Raw genomic sequence first — 16477 nt, 5'->3', positions numbered from 1 at the left:
CAGTAGATTGCTGTGCTTCTGAGCCAGGCTCAGTTACAGTCAGACCGTGCTGCCATTTAGTCTCGCCATTAAAGAGGAATGTTCCATCTTCTGGATGAGGTAGTTGGTTCAATGGGACACATTGGAGAACTGGTGGGCAAAAGGAGTTTATTTGGAGTCAGATTGCCATAAATAGAGAGGGGGCAGAAGCAGGGAGAGAGAGAGAGAGACAACCCACCATGGTGACTGCTCCCAGGAGACTTCAGGGACCACTACCAAAGACTGAATGGAGAGATCTCTGGAGAGCATCAGGGTCCTTGTGGCTGAAGAACAAGACTCAGACTTTGTAGGATGAGGGGTAGGTTTATAGCAGGCGCCTGCAGCCAGGCTCTCTAATTTCCAGGCAGGAGGCAGGACAGACGTGTGACACAACATAGGATGCCCTGTCATGAGAACTCACTTAGGTTAGTGTGGCACTGGCAAGGAAGCTCCTGGGGACTCATTTTGAGTAGAGCTCCATGGTGTCTTTATGTGTGACAGCAGAGAGGCAGTTACAGGGCGGCATGCAGATTGGTGGTTCTAGCACTACATGCTGGAAGAGTATACATCAGCCACTCAAAACATCACCATGCTTTGTTTGAAGAATTACAATACCTGTATTATAAAATATCAGGGCAGTGGTGGCTCACGCCTATAATCCCAGTACTAGGGAGGCAGATGTCGGCAGATCTTGGTGAGTTCAAGGCCAGCCTGGCTACAAGTGCTAGTTCCAGAACAGGCTCCACAGCTACAGAGGAACTCTGTCCCGAAAAACCAAAACAAACAAAAAAATAACAGATGATTTTATGTAAATTTTTAATTATAAATTCATTCAAGAAAAAACTTCTATCTTCATATCTCTCCAATGTTCTTTTTTTTTTTTTCATAGTGAAAGACCTGGATTAATCCAGACTGCCTCAGCAGGAAGAAAATAGCCAAAAATCCAAGTAGGAAGAGTAGAATCAGGAATCTAGCACTAGCCAGTTTAGTGACTGTTTCAGGAACTAGCTGAAGATAAAGTTAGGTTGTAGTAATCTTGAGAAACAGAGAGTTTCCCCCTTGTGATTGTCATTGTAATTTGTTTTAAGAACAAGCTGGTAATGACCTTGGGAGTGGTCCTGAGGGGCAGGGGGTTGCCCCCATGTAATCTTCACTGGTATTTTAAGAATTTTCTGTGACACACTTCCTGCCAATTCTGGATCACTTAGCTGTGGTTTCTCCACTTAAAAATCGCTTCTCCTGGGCACTCGGGGTTGAACTCTCCCCTGCCTGGGTTATGAGTCTCGGCCCCAGTGCACTGGTTACCATCTCATCTCATCATTAAAGCCTCATATGATTGCAGCAAGGATGGTCTCTTCTGAGTTACTGGGGGGTCGTGTTATCCCGGGACTTGAGTGAGAGTCTCCTCAGCACTGGGGATCTTTCAATATTTCTTCCTAATTGTGTTTCATGGGAAAGCCATTCCTGTGTTGAAATAAATGTCAGCGTGTATCGACACAGTTAGACTCACACACATTGCCGCACTGCTCAGCAGCGTGGTCAGTGCTGTGCTCTCCTGGCTGCTTTCATTCTTGTCACTGAGGTTCGAGGCTGGTGGCAGACCTGACCACAAAGTCAAATCTTTGCACAGTGTGGCAATGATATTGTGGCTGCAGAGAAAGTTCACGAAGAGGTAGATGGCTGTCTGAGCATTTCATTATTTTGATTCCCAAGAATGCCTTAGGAAGAAACAGAGGAGGCACTGGTTCAAATCTGTAAAAGACAAAGATGGTGGCTCATCCCTCTAACACCTGCACTTGCTAGATTGAGGAAGGAGTACTGCCAGCAACTGGAGACCATGCGGAAGAGTAGAGAGCTCCAGCCCAGTCTGAAATGTGAAATAAATCCTTGCTTCCAAAACAAAACCAAACAAAAGTTGCAAAGAATTTTCTATAATCATTAACAATTCAGAAGAATCAGATTACAATATTGATTGACAGCCATTGTGTTCACGGCAAGAACAGCAGTTCGGTCTCTTGACCTCATCAAGTTTGGGCTAGAGGTTTATCTCAGGGATGGAACACTGGCCCAGCATTCAAAAGGTCCTGGATTCAATCCCTGAAGTGCAAAGACCAAACTAAAACAACAGAAAAGTCCAGGGGCTCAGCACTGGGGAGGGTAAGGGAGTTAAATCTCAGCTAGAAGTCAGGCTGGGGAGCACAGTAAAAGCCCATCTCTAAAAATAAGAATAGAAAGAGGAGGAGGCGACAGGTATGTTAAACAAAAACTACGCTGTCATATCTGCTGTCACTCTGTATGTCATAATTTAGTAGATCTGAGAATACTAGGAACACATGAGATAGGCATGCAGGAGTGGGCAGTGGGGAGACTGGAACTGGGGATGGCTCATTGTTTTCCTCATACAGCCTTTCTCTTTTTAGATAATTCTCATTGTATCTCAGGCTATCTTGGCATCAAAGTCACCTATTGTTGAGGATGTCCTTTGACCTCCTAATCCTTCTGCTGCCAGCTCCAAAGCAGTGGAATCCTGTGGTGGTTTGAATAAGAATGACCTCCATAGGCTCATATCATTGAATACTCGATTTCCAGTTATTGGCTCTGTTTGGGACAAATTGGAAGGTGTGGCAGTATTGGAGTATATGTGACATGCCTGTGGGCTCTGAGATTTCAATACATTCTGGGCATTCCCAGTGTCTCTCTGTCTCTGGCTCAGGTTTGTGTCTCAAGTGTGACCTCTCACCTCCTGCCCCAGCACCATGCATCCCTGCCTGCTGCCATGATCCCCACTGTGGTGGCCATGACCTCTAACCCTTTGAAACTGCAAGTCCCAAATGAAGCACTGTCCTTATAAGGTGCCTCAGGCGTAGCATTTGTCACAGAAACAGAAGAGTGACTAAGACACACACATGCACGTGTGAGCACACCTCGGTGTGCACAGTGCTCAGGATCCAGCCGTGCTAGGTGAGCACTGTGCCAACTCAACCACATCCTACTCTACACACGTTCAGCTTCTAATTGGGGGGGGGGGGGATGCTGAGGTAATAGCAACTGTCTGTAATGGAAATCCTAACTCAAACGGGGACCTGCGGAGACATTCTGAAGAGGGATGCCTGGAAGGGATACAAGGTATCAGATCAGCACTGGGCAGAGGCTCTGCTCTGGGCAACAACAGAACACCTAATCTGGAGGACACCCCTAGGCAGCTGGAGAGCCCCTGCAGCTTGCTAGTTCCACTGCTCAGAGTGACGAAAGTGTCTCTGCAGGGCTCTGCATGGGGCTCCTCCCATCCTGTCCCTGCTGGGTGGGAATCTTGATTGTGAGCAGCTGCCCTGAACTGCTGCTTCCTCACTGTTCTCAACCTGTAAGCGCTCAAGTCCTGCCCCAGGGGACACTGCGGTTCCCTGTCCTTCACCTTGCATTTCCTGCCCTTAGGGCCACACCTGCCACACGAGGCAAAACCAAGCGAGGAGCTCAGGTGCGAGAGGAGCCTAAGAGGAGACTTTCCACCGGGTCTGGATCTTGTTCGGTCTGTTTGACCTGACCCTGAACAACTGGCTTCAGAAATTCAAAAAAACAAAACAAAACAGTTAAGGGTGGGAGAGCCTATTGCACACGGTCTCCAGGCGGGCTGTGCTGCTCTGAGGGGTGTTCCTTCAGTAGGTGGAGCTGGGTACGCTTACGCGGAAGCATGCTATTGGTCTGTCCTGTGGTTTCTCTTTCTCTTCCTGGGCTCAAACTTTCGTTTCTTCTTTTTGGAGTCGGAAATAGTTTGAAGTTCTGGATTGGTGCGTTAATTCTCCGTATTTTACCACTTTCGGGTGGCTGCTGGTGGGCTGAGCAATATTAGGGGCAGAGTTTGGAGGATTTTTTCAAGAAAAGCATTGCTTTTGCTTGGGTGAGTTTGTAGCTAAAAAGGAGGATGAAGAGGGAGGGGCCGTCGGGCTAGGGCTGAAAATGCTGATGGAGGAGCCTGGAGGAAGGGACTGTCGGTGGGGGAGGGGGAGAGGTCCGGTTTAGAGATGGCTTTTAGCCAGGTCCAGTCGCCTCCTGGCATTTCATAATCTATAATTTTGAATTGTACCTTGACGAACAAAGTTCCTTTCTCTACAGCTAAGGTAAGTCAGAGCCTCTTTTATTGAATTTGTTTTTTATTATAATGTGGTGTTTCCGCAGTCGCTGGGACAGTGGTTCTCAACCTGTGGGTCGCGACCCCTTTGGGGTTGCTTGAGCCCTTCACAAATGTAATTCTATGGTTGGGGTCACTCCAACATGAGGAATTTTATTAAAGGGTCACCGCATTAGGAAGGTTGAGAATCTTTGCCCTAGGAACTCTTAGGGCTCCTCTCTGGGTTTAGAGCTAGAGGCTGTGAGCTTGTTAGCCAGTCACTGACTCCCTGTGATAGAACCAAGCCAGGACTTGACCGCTGTTGTTTTCTTCTCCTTAAGCCATTTCCTGAAAATTGAAGCAGTGCTTAGTCCATGTTGAGATTACATCTACACAAAAGGCCAGAGGATCAGAAATTGAAGGCCTTTATGGGCAACTCAATGAGCCTCATTTATAAAATATTTTTTAAAATGTTTTGTGACTTAGCTCAGGGGTGGGTAGGCTCTTTTCAAGCCTTGGGTCCAGTTCCAAGGGAAGGGAGTCTTCGAAGATGGGCAGACGAAGGACGAGGAGGCTCACTAGAGTAGTATATCTGAAGATTCTCCCAGAAGTGACCGCTTTCCTGTTGTCTCTTAGAGAGATGATACATTTTTGTTTCCCCGGCTGGTCTTCAACCCCTCAGTCGGTCCCATCCCCACCTCCCCGTCACTAGAGAGGCAGGTGCACATCACTACTGCCACCCCCTTTTCTACCTCTAAATAATGGAAATTAGAGTCTTGATTGATTTGGAAAAAGTCTGATTATAAAAGATCATGAGAACCACGAGAGTAACCAGTTTGATCAGGGATTTCATGGTTTTACCCAAGCTAATCTGGGCACCCAGGAGACTCGACGAACCTTATGATCCTTTTGGTTTTGTTTATTTCATTGCATATTGTGCCGGCTGGGCAGATGGCACATGCCATTAATCCTAATACTAGGAAGGCAGAGGCAAGAAGATCTTTCTGAGTTTTAGTCCAGCCTGATGTACATAGATGTTCCAGGGCAGCCAGGACTGCATAGTGAAAATCCTGTCCTCAAATGAATTGGAGAGAGAGACAGAGAGAGAGAAAACAACTCAGATGATGATTCCTTACATTTTCCTAGAGTCTTTCTGTTCTTTTTGTTGTATTTCTGTTTTCTGCGTTCTCTTCCCATCGTATAAGTTTTGGCTTAGTTTCTTCTTCTTTTTTTTTTTTTTCTACTTCCCTGAGGTCAAGAATTAAGTTATTTACTTGAGACTTCATTTGTTTTTTATTTATTTAATATAATTTTGTCCCAGTGGTCTTCCCTTTTAGACTGTCTACAGTACCCAATGGAATTCCTTGTGATGAATGCTTCTAAACCTCTTTTGATTTTTTCTTTGCTCATTAGTTTAGAGAATGTTGTATAATTTCCATGTGTCTGTGAGTTTTTCCCAAATCCCTCTTGTAGTGATTTCTAGTTTTATACCACTGAGGTTAAAGAAGATATTTCATTTCGTTCTTCTTACATCTTGAGACCCAGTCTTGTAGCCCAGAGGTTCCTTCTAGATCAGTGTTCACACGTGTGTGTGTGTGTGTGTGTGTGTGTGTGTGTGTGGCTGTCAGTGGGGGGATAGTGCTGTGTATGGCAGGGTTAGTGCAATTTCTTGCTGAGTTCCTGTCTGCCTTCTCTCTGTTTCATTTCCTTATGGAGCACTTAGAACAATGAACAGTGCCCCTTTGTTCTCTCCTTGACCTCTGTCTTTTACATGATACTTTGAGATTGGTATATTTATTTATCTTTTTATCCTAAAAAATATTTTTAAAAAGGTGATCATATTCTTTCCCCTTCCCCAGTTTCTTTCAGATTGTGCCCTCCTTTCCTTCCATCCAACTTCATGCCCCCTCCCTTAAATTTTGAAAATAAGTTTTCTTCAGTGCTCACTGGGCACATCAGTAACATTCCAAGGCTAGCCTCTTGCTTACTGTGCATATCAGTAAAACTCCAAGTGGATCAAAGACCTCAAAATAAAAGCAGATACACTGAACCTGACAGAAGACAAATAGTGGAGTAGCCTTTGGTTCAAAACCAAACACTTTGGTCTAAAAAGAAAAAGTAAAAACAAAACAAGTAAACTAAGTTTCATTTTGTTTTGAGTTGTATATTTGTGGGCCTGCCTATGTGTATGCACATTTGAAAGGGGATGGTTGGGGTGGTTACAGCTGGTGGATTCCTTGAAGCTGGAGTTACAAGTAGCTGTGACCTGCTTCACGTACTTGCTAGAAGTCTACTAGAATCGTCTACAAAGTAATAGACTCTCTTGAACAATAAGAAAAATCATTGCCTATGTGAATCAGGAGATGGACTGTGTACACTCCAGGTCAGCACAAGGCTATTTGAGACTGGTAAGCAGAGGGTCAGAGCACTGACTGGTGGTGATGAAGGAGAAAGTAGAGTGGGGGATAAGTGAGTAGTTTGATGCTTATAACACTGAAGATATGATTTCATTCTGGGAAAGAAAGGGAAGGAGAGAAGGTCGATTACACGAGACTGATGGAAGGAAACATGATCTTCCTGGTCTTCAGTGGAAGGAAATAACAATCCTGCACCTGAAATTAGTCATTTTGGATGAAACATAGCAGAGGACTTGAAAGGATGACAGCATTCTTCTTTGCCATGTCTCTGAACTTCTTTCCGAATCTCTCTCCTTTCTTCTTTTCCCTTATCATTGAGGGCATTCATTGATCTCTTCACGGTTCAATGCTGAGTTTCTCTTTCTCACTTGTCCCCCTTCTCATCATCCCAGTCACTCAGGTACCTGAGCAGAAGTGTCAGGAATACAGACAGACAGACTCAGCACCACAGCAACAATGGCCTCATCAGTCCTGGGGATGATCAAGGAGGAGGTGACCTGTCCTGTCTGCCTGGAGCTTCTGAAAGACCCTGTGAGTGCCAATTGTAACCACATCTTCTGCAGAGCCTGCATCACTCTGAACTATGAGTCCAGCAAAGGCAAAGAAGATGAAGGCGTCTGCCCTGTGTGCCGAGAATGTTACCTGTTTGAGAATCTGAGGCCTAATTGGCATGTGGCCAACATAGTGGAGAGGCTCAAGGAGTTCAAGTCCAGCCCAGAGGAGGAGCAGAAGGTGAATGTCTGTGTACAACATGGAGAGAAACTCCAGCTCTTCTGTGAGAAGGACATGGTGGCCATCTGCTGGCTTTGTGAGAGATCTCAGGATCACCGTGGACACCAAACAGCTCTCATTGAAGAGGTGGCCAATAAGTACAAGGTAGGAAGGGGGAGGGTGTGGGACACAGTAACAGATGGGAAGTCTCCACTTGGTGTGACAGGTCAATTACCTGGACATCATAGGCTCTGGGGTTGTTACATCATTCTATTTAGAGTCCTAAAAGGACATGATGGTTTATTCCACTTAATTGTATAAGAAGCAACCTGGAGTACAAATATTAAGATGCAAAAACTCTTTTGTAATTGTCCCTATGAAATTGAGTCAATGATCAAGAAAATCCAATTGTATAACAGGTAATGTATTCCATATTTGTAGTCCTTCATTGTTTATGTCAGATTCATTCATACTACCTCACATCCAGTCCAGTGACTTCCAACCATGTAACTAGTAAATGATTGACATACAGCAGTGAAAGAATGTGTGTGTTGCAGTTGAAACATCTGGGAAAAGGGTAAAGAATTTCATAAGGAGATGAACAGAGGCAAGTTCTGTGTTGGATCTATGTTTTGTGGGGTTTTTTTGTTGTTGTTTTTGTTTTTTTTTATTTGTTTGTTTCTTTGCTTATTGTGAGTCCACATGTAACTGATGGAGACTTGCTGAATGAGTTTTCTGTCTTGCCCGGTTCCTGCAGTCATTAAGTCCCAAAGAAATCACACAGGGGTCTACATTAGTTGTAAACTGATTGGCCAATTAGTCAGGCTTTGTATTAACTCTCATGACTTATATTAGCCCGTTATTCTTGTCTATGTTAGCCACATGGCTCAGGACCTTTTTCATTAAGGCACTCACATCTTGCTTCTGTGGGTGGTCAGGACTCCCAGGAATGGACTTCCTTCCTCCCAAAATTCTCCTGTTCTCATTGACCCGCCTCTACTTCCTATGTGGTTGTCCTACCTATATTTTCTGTCTGGCTACTGGCCAATCAGCATTTATTTAAAATATAATTGACAGAATATAACTGACAAATTGACATTTGTCCCACACCATTTCCCCTCTTCTTTAAAATAAAAAACCTCTGAATTTAATAATCTTTGTTTAGCTTTTTTCCTGACCATCGTCCATTTTTTGGGAATGTGGGTATGGTTTTTCAGGCTGCTACCTGCTGGTTGGGGGTGCTGATAATCTTATGGGGACCTAAAGAAAATTTAGAATTATGATCAAGTCCTGACTGGAGTATCCTGTGAGATTTGATCATCTCGAGTAGCATCTTGAATCTGTTCTGGATGGAGAACCCTGACATCTGGACCATCTGTTCCTACCAGAGATTTCTCGGGTGGTCTTCCTTGATCAAACCTGATCCTTCTTAACTCAGAATGAATCCATAGCCTCTTATATCTTGTATAAACAATTCCCTTCTCCAATGTAACATACCTTTGACTTCAATTTTGACTTCAAAGTATTTTCAAAATATCTATCTAGGATTAATTCAGCAACATTTATAAATAAATATCTTTTAGCAGCTGTTATTCTTTTTTCAGCATTCAAACAATTCAAAGAGAACATAATAACATACAGTATCGAGACTATATGTGTATTTTTATCTTTATGTGTTTATATTTTAACCTCTATTTCTTTTCTTTTTAATTTTTGGCTTTTTGAGACAGATTCTTTGTGTATCTTTGTTTTGGAATTTACTCTGTAGACCAGACTGTCCTTGAACTCACAGAGATCTGCCTGCTTCCAAAAAGCTGGGATTAAAGGTGTGTTGGTGTAGGAGGTTCTTCTGTTCATACCTTGCTTTCACTGGTTAATGAATAAAGAAACTGCTTTGTGCCTGTTAGGGCAGAACTTAGAGGTAAGTAGAGAAGACAGAACTGAATGCAAGGAAGAAGGGCAGAGTGAGGGATGCTGTGGATCTCCTGCCTGAGACGGATGCTGGTTAGAATCTTGCCCATATGTAACAGTTATGTGGTGATACACAGATGAATAGAAATGGGTTAAATTAAGATGTAAGTATTAGCCAATAAGAAACTAGAGCTAATGGGCCAAGCAGTGTTTTCCTGAATACAGTTTCTTTGTGATTATTTCAGGGACTAAGCTAGCCAGGCAGCAAAGATAAACAAGGGGCCCTGCTCCTTGTAACAGTGTGTGCCACCACACCTTAAATTCACAGAGATCCATTTGCCTCTGCCTCCCAAGTTTTGGTATTAAAGGTGTGTGCCACAACACCTTGAACTCATAGAGGTCTGCCTGCCTCTGTCTCCCAAGTGTTGAGATTGAAGGTGTGTGCCACCAACACAACTACTCTCTTTTTTCTTTTTTCTCTCAAGCCTACATACATTTTTAAACACAGTAAAACATTTAGACCATTTTTTTTGTCTTTTAATCTATCTTTACTGTATATCTCTCTCTTTGTGACCACATGAGCCTTTAATTTGCTAAGCAATTTGGGTATAATTAAAGCCTTGGCTTTGATGGCTGGATCCAGTCCATTTCTTAGCTTTGTGAGATCCCAACCTCATGGCGGAGATACCAGCTGTAGCCATGTTTATTGCCACAACTCAATGGCATTTCAAGTTTCCTGCCAGCAAGCAAGCTTCAGCACTGTGCTCAAAGACCACACTCAAATGCTCCCTAGTCAGACCACCTGCCTGAAAGACACAGTTTGTCCTGGCAGGACAGCCCAGAAAGATGGAATTTTAAAATGGAATGGCTTTTTTTCCTGCTATGGGTGGAAACCAAAAAGTATGCAGTCAGCTTTTCATCAACACTGTTTCAGTGTTTTGTGGCAGGACCTCTCAAAGAGCTGCAGGGTTTTTCAGCTAAAGCTGAGTCAGGAAGCCTCTCTTAAATGATTGCCTCTAGCAAGCAGAGCCCACCTGAGAAAATGCTACTATCAATAAGCTGTGCTTAACTCTACTCTTTTCTGTCTAGAATTACTTCCCAAGCTCTGTCAAGCTTTATGTGGATACAGGCATCCACACGTTGGCACCATTTGTTGGAGGGTTACCATCCTACCCAGTTCGTGCAGGAGTTAAATCCCAGAATATAGGCATTTGGCCCACACCAGAGACTGTTGCAACATGTACCAGGCCTGCAAGCGTTTGCATCAGATGGGATCCTCAAGATGGGAGAAGTGGGCACACGAGACATCCCTAACCCAGAAGCAATCTGCAATTGATAGCTACTTGTAAATGAAAACTTACTTTTCTCCAATGGAATATCAATGGGGAAATGAACTATTTTTATAACTCCCCTTCTCAGCAGTAGGCTGATGACTTAACCACTTTAAGGAAACCCATATTTGGAGGTTCTTTCTCTCAACTGTTAAGTCTGGACTGTGGTCATATGTACAGTAAAGCCTTTATGACTGACTTTGAGTAAAATGTTTCATCAAAGCCTTTGCTGTGTTTGTGTTAATCAGTAGAAGCAGAGAAAGTGCTCTGAGAGTATTTAAACCTTGAAGAATGTTGTCTGGGGAATCTATACTTGGTGTTACATGAGCGTTTGCAGCTGTACCAAACTCGGTCCTAAAATACTTCTCAAAGACGTGGAGGTCTTACTTTTGATTATTGCTAGCCATAGTCAAACAAAGCTGAGATTTGTGTAGGATATCTCCTTTCTGATGTGTTATTTCCCTCTGTTTGCTGTGATAACCATTAATTAATAAAGAAACTGCTTTGGACCTATAGCAGTGCAGAACTTAGCTAGGGAAGAGAAAACTAAACCGAATGCTGAGAGTTTCAGACACGCCGAAACTTTGATGGTAGGCCACGACCTCATGGTGATGCACAGATTAATCGAGATTAATGGAGATTGGTTTAATTAATGTTTAAGAGTTAGCCAATAAGAAGCTAGAGCTAATGGGTCAAGCAGTAATCTAAATAATATATTTTCTGTGTGATTATTTCGGGTCTGAGATACTGGATAGCCAGGAAATGAACAGGAGGCCCTCCTTACTACAAACCAAAGATAGCAAGAGCAAGATAACCTCATTAATTCCCATCCCTATTAACCTTGTACATGTTTAGATAAAATAACTGGAGTGAGCTACCTGGGTGTCAGTCCTTTCCAAGAAACTCAACCCACCTCTCTCCTTCTTTGGAAAATGAAGACTTAGTATATCCATGAGCTTCTCTTTCTACTTAGGCACCTCTGATTGAAGGGTGTCAAACAATACTGGGGTGTTTCGTTTTATTGCTATGTTTGGGTTATTGTTGTTATTGTTTTTTAGGTTTTTTTTGTTGTTGTTTTGGGGGGATTTTTGGTATTTGGGTTTTTTTTTTTTTGTTTTTTGCTTTTCCTACTCTACATTTCCTTTGTTTTTATGTTAAAGCTTGGATTTATAGGATTCCCATGAGTTGGAAACCTGTGTGTCTCTGCATTTATATGTATTTCTTATGTTTTTCATTTTGCTCTTTTTCTATTTTGTTTGTTTTGTCAAATACCAAAGTATTATTGTATTCATTTTTATTCCCTTATTATTTCCTAGATGACTGTTTCTTTTTTAGCAAGAGACATGCAGGGTATGAATCTGAATGGGAGAGCAGGTAGAAAGAAACTGTGAGGTGTATAGGCCAGGCAATCTTTAAACAAAATATATTTTATAAAAAAAAATTCAGTGAAGAAAAAAATATTAAATACAAAAAAAAAACTACAGTTCATAAAAAGAAAAGGAAATGACAAAAGAAAGTGCATGTGACCAGTATGGTGGGACTTGGCTCAGTCCCAGAACTCTGGCAAGGGATGAGTTTGAGGTTATACAGGTCTACACAGAAATTCCAGAACAGCCAGGCCTACATAGTAAGATCCAGTTTTGTTTTGTTTTGTTTTTTTAAAAAAAGAAAAAGAATGTGCACATGTCAACAATAAGGTATATGATCTATGTATAGATTTATAGGAAAGACAAGAAAACATAACAAAATTATTCCAGTTTATTGATAACAGAATCAAAGTAGCCAGTTTGTGCTTGATGGGACGACTGACTGGGACACATTTCTGTGTCTTTGTCTGTCTGGGGATTGTGTGTTTATAAATGCAAAAATTAATTGAGCTGAAGATGAGGCTTTACCTAATTTATGTGCACAAATCATGGCACAAGATATTAAAAAGAGAACAGTCTTAGACCTCCTGTCTTTCCAGAAGGATTTCTTGGCCTTTGGCTAGAAGCAGCTGTCATACTAAGCACACCGCTTGACTCTGCTACAATTCTTCTCCCACAGGGGAAGCTCCAGGCTGCCCTGGAGATGCAGATGGCTAATGAGAAAAGATGTGACCAGTGGGAAGACAACATTCAAAAGGAGAGAACTACCTGGGAGGCAAGTGGGGACCCTACCTCCTAAGGGAGTTAGCCTGATGCCTAGAAGGGACCTGGACAAGAAGCTCCCTGGCTCGTCATTCCCTGGAGGCTGATGGGGACATGAGGCCTTGATTGGTCCTCTCTGCGTGTTCCATTAGATCTGAGGCTGCACAGAGAGTGCATCACAGCTGAGCCTGGCTGTGTGAGGAGCTGACATGGTTTTGGTGGCCTGGTGAGAATGGCACTGAGTCCTGGGACTTGATCCTGTGGTGCTTTATGGAACTCTGATTGTTGGGAAGATGCTTGGGAACAGTCACAGTTTTATCCTTGGGGCTACTTTTTCTTAGGGGTTCAGAGGCAGAATGAGGAGTATAGAGAAAGGAATAGGGATCTGGGACACCTGTGTGAAATCTGAGCCACATCCTTGCATCCCAATTTGGCTCAAATGACCATGGTAAAGGTGACCTAAGGCTGTGTTTTGGAATATCAAGAACACATGCTGAAAAGAGACACATGCTTCGTTCCCTGAGACTCCCTTCCCAACCCAAACTCATTTCCAATGAGAACTCCCAATCAGAACAATATTTTTTCTGTCTCTCTGTCCCAGTCTGAATAAATCTCCCTTTTTGTAATCCCTGAAGAAGCAAATACAGATTGAGGTAGAAAACGTTGAGATGGAGTTGAAAGGACTGCGGGAATTCCTGGACTCCAAGGAGAAGAATGAGGTTGAGAAGCTGATGAAAGAGAAGGAAGATATTCTAGACGTCCTGGAAGATTCTCAAAATGAGCTGGTGAAGCAGAGGGAGTCAGTGAGAAACCTCATCTCAGATCTGGAGCATGGGTTGCAGTGCTCAACCATGGAGATGCTGCAGGTAAGACTGCAGGAGGTCAGCATCTGAGAGTCAGGACACTTTGGAAGTCATTTCCCTCCTTCTGTGCTGCTGTGATCTCCCTGGTGAGGACAGTAGGGCTCTCTGGACCCTCCCTGGACTCTTTCCAGAACCAGTTTTAGAGGCTGGGGAATCACTGCAAGCATGGATGGTAAGAGGAAATTGTATGTTTTAGTTTATCAAGTACAGTACAGTAGCAGAACCACATAGAGAAGATCTGTTGCATCATGGGTAGTTACTCCCCTGCTGAAATATGAGCATGTGTGAAGCGTATCCAACAGTCATTACTCACTTTATCTGAATTTGAAATTACTGGAAATGGTTTCTCCCCTTGGATATTTGAAGCCTTTCACCCCACTGCCCTGATTCAGTGCTCTGGTCAGTGGGAGGGGAGTTACCATCCAAGATCTCAGAAATTTTCTCTGTCTTTGAGTTTCTGAGATAAAGGTGTCTTCTTTATCTAACAGGTATAAAGTTTGTATTGTATTTTATCTCTATCACACTTTTAAATCATTTAAACCAAAGGTATATTCTGGTGATGAAAATCTCGGTAAGAATTTCTTTTGTGCAGGCAGCCAAGTTACCACAAATGGCAATACTTGCTTTGAATGTCTAATATTTTAACCTCCATGTTTATCATATCATATTTATTTTATTCCTCTGGTTGTAGTTTTCCAGTTGACTCTATTTTATCTGCTATCATAATGACTCAGTGAACATGAGCATACAGATGTCTCAGTGAGAACAAGTTTAAACATCAGTTTTCACCTATAACTAGAATTCTAGTTCTCTCAGAATTCTTTTTACTATGGATCCACATTTATTGGGTTATGTTATATAAAATACATGCATCTACTGCCTGTGATCCCAGGACTTGAGAGTTTCTCATACACAGAAACAAAAACATGAGAAGAACTTATAACTTTGGAAATAAGATATAAGCTTCCCAACCTGCAGCCAGGTGTCCTGGCTCACTCCTTTAATCCCAGCAGTTAGAACACACAAGCAAATGAAGGTAGATTTTTCAAGGCCAGCCCGGTCTACATAGTGAGTTCCAGGCCAGCAGGATTACATAGTGAAAAACAAATGTGGTCAAGGTGGATAGAGGAAGAGACTACAGGATTTACAGTTTTAAATGGAAAATACATAGTCCACTTCTAATCTAAAGGCCCAGGGATCATTGCAGAAGGAGGGCAGAAAACATGCAAGAGCGTGAGGTGGTGGAGGAGTACAAGAGAAACAGCGTCTTCTGGACACAGCTTAGCAGCAGCACATAAGACCTGGGATTGGCTGTGACACCAAACCCAAGACCTGTGCAAGCCTAAACCACACCAAATTCCACTACGGAAAGTGGACTTCCATAGGAAGTTTAACCATACCCAAGGAGCTCCTAGTAATAGTTATCTGTAAGGAGAAAGATCACATTTCTCGAAGAATTTAACTTTAGTTAAATCTACCAATATCCGGTAGAATCCGCACATGTGAGAACACTTGCATAGTGTTAGGTCTCAATCTGGGGACGAAGGACTCACAGAGCTGCCTACTAAACATAGCAAAGTGGACCTGGTGGGTCAGGCATCAATATCTGTCCAATATAAAAGAGCCAAGTTAATATTGGAAGGCAGAAAAGGGATATTTATTAATGTAGCCACATTTGGAAGAAGGACAAAAATATTTTTAAAAAGCCCACAATCCATCTTCATTTTCTCTAAGTGAGATCAAAGTTTAAACAGAGACCCAAATATATGCACACATGAGTAGTCCTTGTCAAGGTGTGGCCCTGTCCATCATTCTCCCATCATTATCTGGTACAGACTCAGGCCTTACGTGGTCTGGCAAGTAACAAAAATAGCGTGAAATCTTTTAGGAGGTCATTTCTCCATCTGGTAGCGGTGCTTTCCTTCTCCCAGTGTGAGATTCCTGGAGAAATTCCACTTTTAGGGGGAGTCATTGATTTAGTGGTTTGTCAAATTGAGGGGCACACATGTCTCTTTAGATTCACTTCTTTTCTTGCCAGGAAAACCAGAGAAAGAGAGATATGGTTAGCTGGACTTAACTATCAAACAATCTAAGCTTCTGGCCCTTGTGGCTTCTTCATGGTTAACATATTGAATTGTGTATAAATGACTGAAATCATATGGAAATAAGCTTCTAAGATATGTTAGTAGCAAGGATGGTGATAGGTAGCTGACATGGAACTTGGAAAAGACACATGTGTCTATATGTTTAGTTGTATGCACAGCAAAACCTATGTAAGTTTTCAAACCTTCATTTATTCTTCTTTGGTCTCCAAATTCTTATAGTATGAGACAGAAAATATTGTACTAGTATACATATAAAACAATTAATGAGCCTAGCATCGAATTTATTTCATGTCTTGGAGAACTTTTGGTGACAGATTTGATTCTCTTTGACTTTGTCTCTGCACCCAGTGAGAGTGAGACCAGGATTTGCAAGAACATGCAGAACATGTTATTGAGTGTGTTTTCTTCTTTCTCTCTAGGGTGTGAATCATGTCCTAACAAGGTATGTTTGGGCTGACATGGAAGAATAGCCCTGTTGTGTGCTGAGAATGATTTAGTATCTGACTAGAATAAATCTTTCATGGGTTTGGGGGAATTTAGACAAAGTGTTATTCTGAAGTTGCAGTAAGAAGGAGGAGTATGCAGGGAAAGACAGGCTCTGACTGTTTTGTAACTACTGGGAACTGATTTAATTCTCTTAGGGGTTTGGGTAAGGGGAGTCACAGAGTCAGGCTCAGCAGTGGGAAGAGGCAAATGGAGCCACAGGAGCTTTCAGACTCCTTGTGGTTCCACCATTCTGTCCGCGCTCTGTGCTTGTGTGTGGCTCTGTCTGCAGCTCACAGGTACTTGATTCACAGATTTATCCTAGATAGGGTATGTCGTCCTTGTCTGCAGGGTTCACAGAATTGAATACTGGGAAAAAGTCCTGTGGATCTGTGTATTTCGCG

The 16477-nt window shown here is 42.7% G+C and overlaps 4 protein-coding genes across 7 annotated transcripts in view; all 4 read left to right on the top strand.

Annotated features, from left to right (window-relative positions):
• Positions 1-16477, top strand: part of LOC126492637 (tripartite motif-containing protein 30A-like) — a 399822-nt gene that overhangs the window by 56484 nt on the left and 326861 nt on the right. The gene's annotated exons all lie outside the window — the stretch shown is intronic.
• Positions 1-16477, top strand: part of LOC126492642 (tripartite motif-containing protein 30A-like) — a 361486-nt gene that overhangs the window by 56421 nt on the left and 288588 nt on the right. The window lies entirely within an intron of this gene.
• Positions 1-16477, top strand: part of LOC126492678 (tripartite motif-containing protein 30A-like) — a 102393-nt gene that overhangs the window by 82726 nt on the left and 3190 nt on the right. The window lies entirely within an intron of this gene.
• The window catches only part of LOC126492636 (tripartite motif-containing protein 30A-like), a 15978-nt gene continuing 3190 nt past the window's right edge, over positions 3690-16477 (top strand). The window contains exons 1-5 of one of the 3 annotated variants that reach the window (XM_050129168.1): positions 3690-3803; positions 6933-7416; positions 12540-12635; positions 13258-13488; positions 16010-16032. In XM_050129168.1, coding sequence (XP_049985125.1) covers positions 6997-7416; positions 12540-12635; positions 13258-13488; positions 16010-16032 — 770 coding nt within the window. In that variant the 5' untranslated portion in view covers positions 3690-3803; positions 6933-6996. Of the gene's footprint in view, positions 3914-6932; positions 7417-9047; positions 10508-12539; positions 12636-13257; positions 13489-16009; positions 16033-16477 lie in introns of those variants that run through there. The other 2 variants (XM_050129167.1, XM_050129169.1) reach the window with 2 other exon arrangements.

Source organism: Alexandromys fortis, unplaced genomic scaffold (genome assembly GCF_014885135.2).
Source record: "Alexandromys fortis isolate MF-2015 unplaced genomic scaffold, M_Fortis_MF-2015_v1.1 scaffold_303, whole genome shotgun sequence".
In the NCBI taxonomy this organism is placed as follows: domain Eukaryota; kingdom Metazoa; phylum Chordata; class Mammalia; order Rodentia; family Cricetidae; genus Alexandromys; species Alexandromys fortis.
Note: the sequence above shows the minus strand (reverse complement) of the source record. Positions and strands in the feature narration are given on the sequence as shown.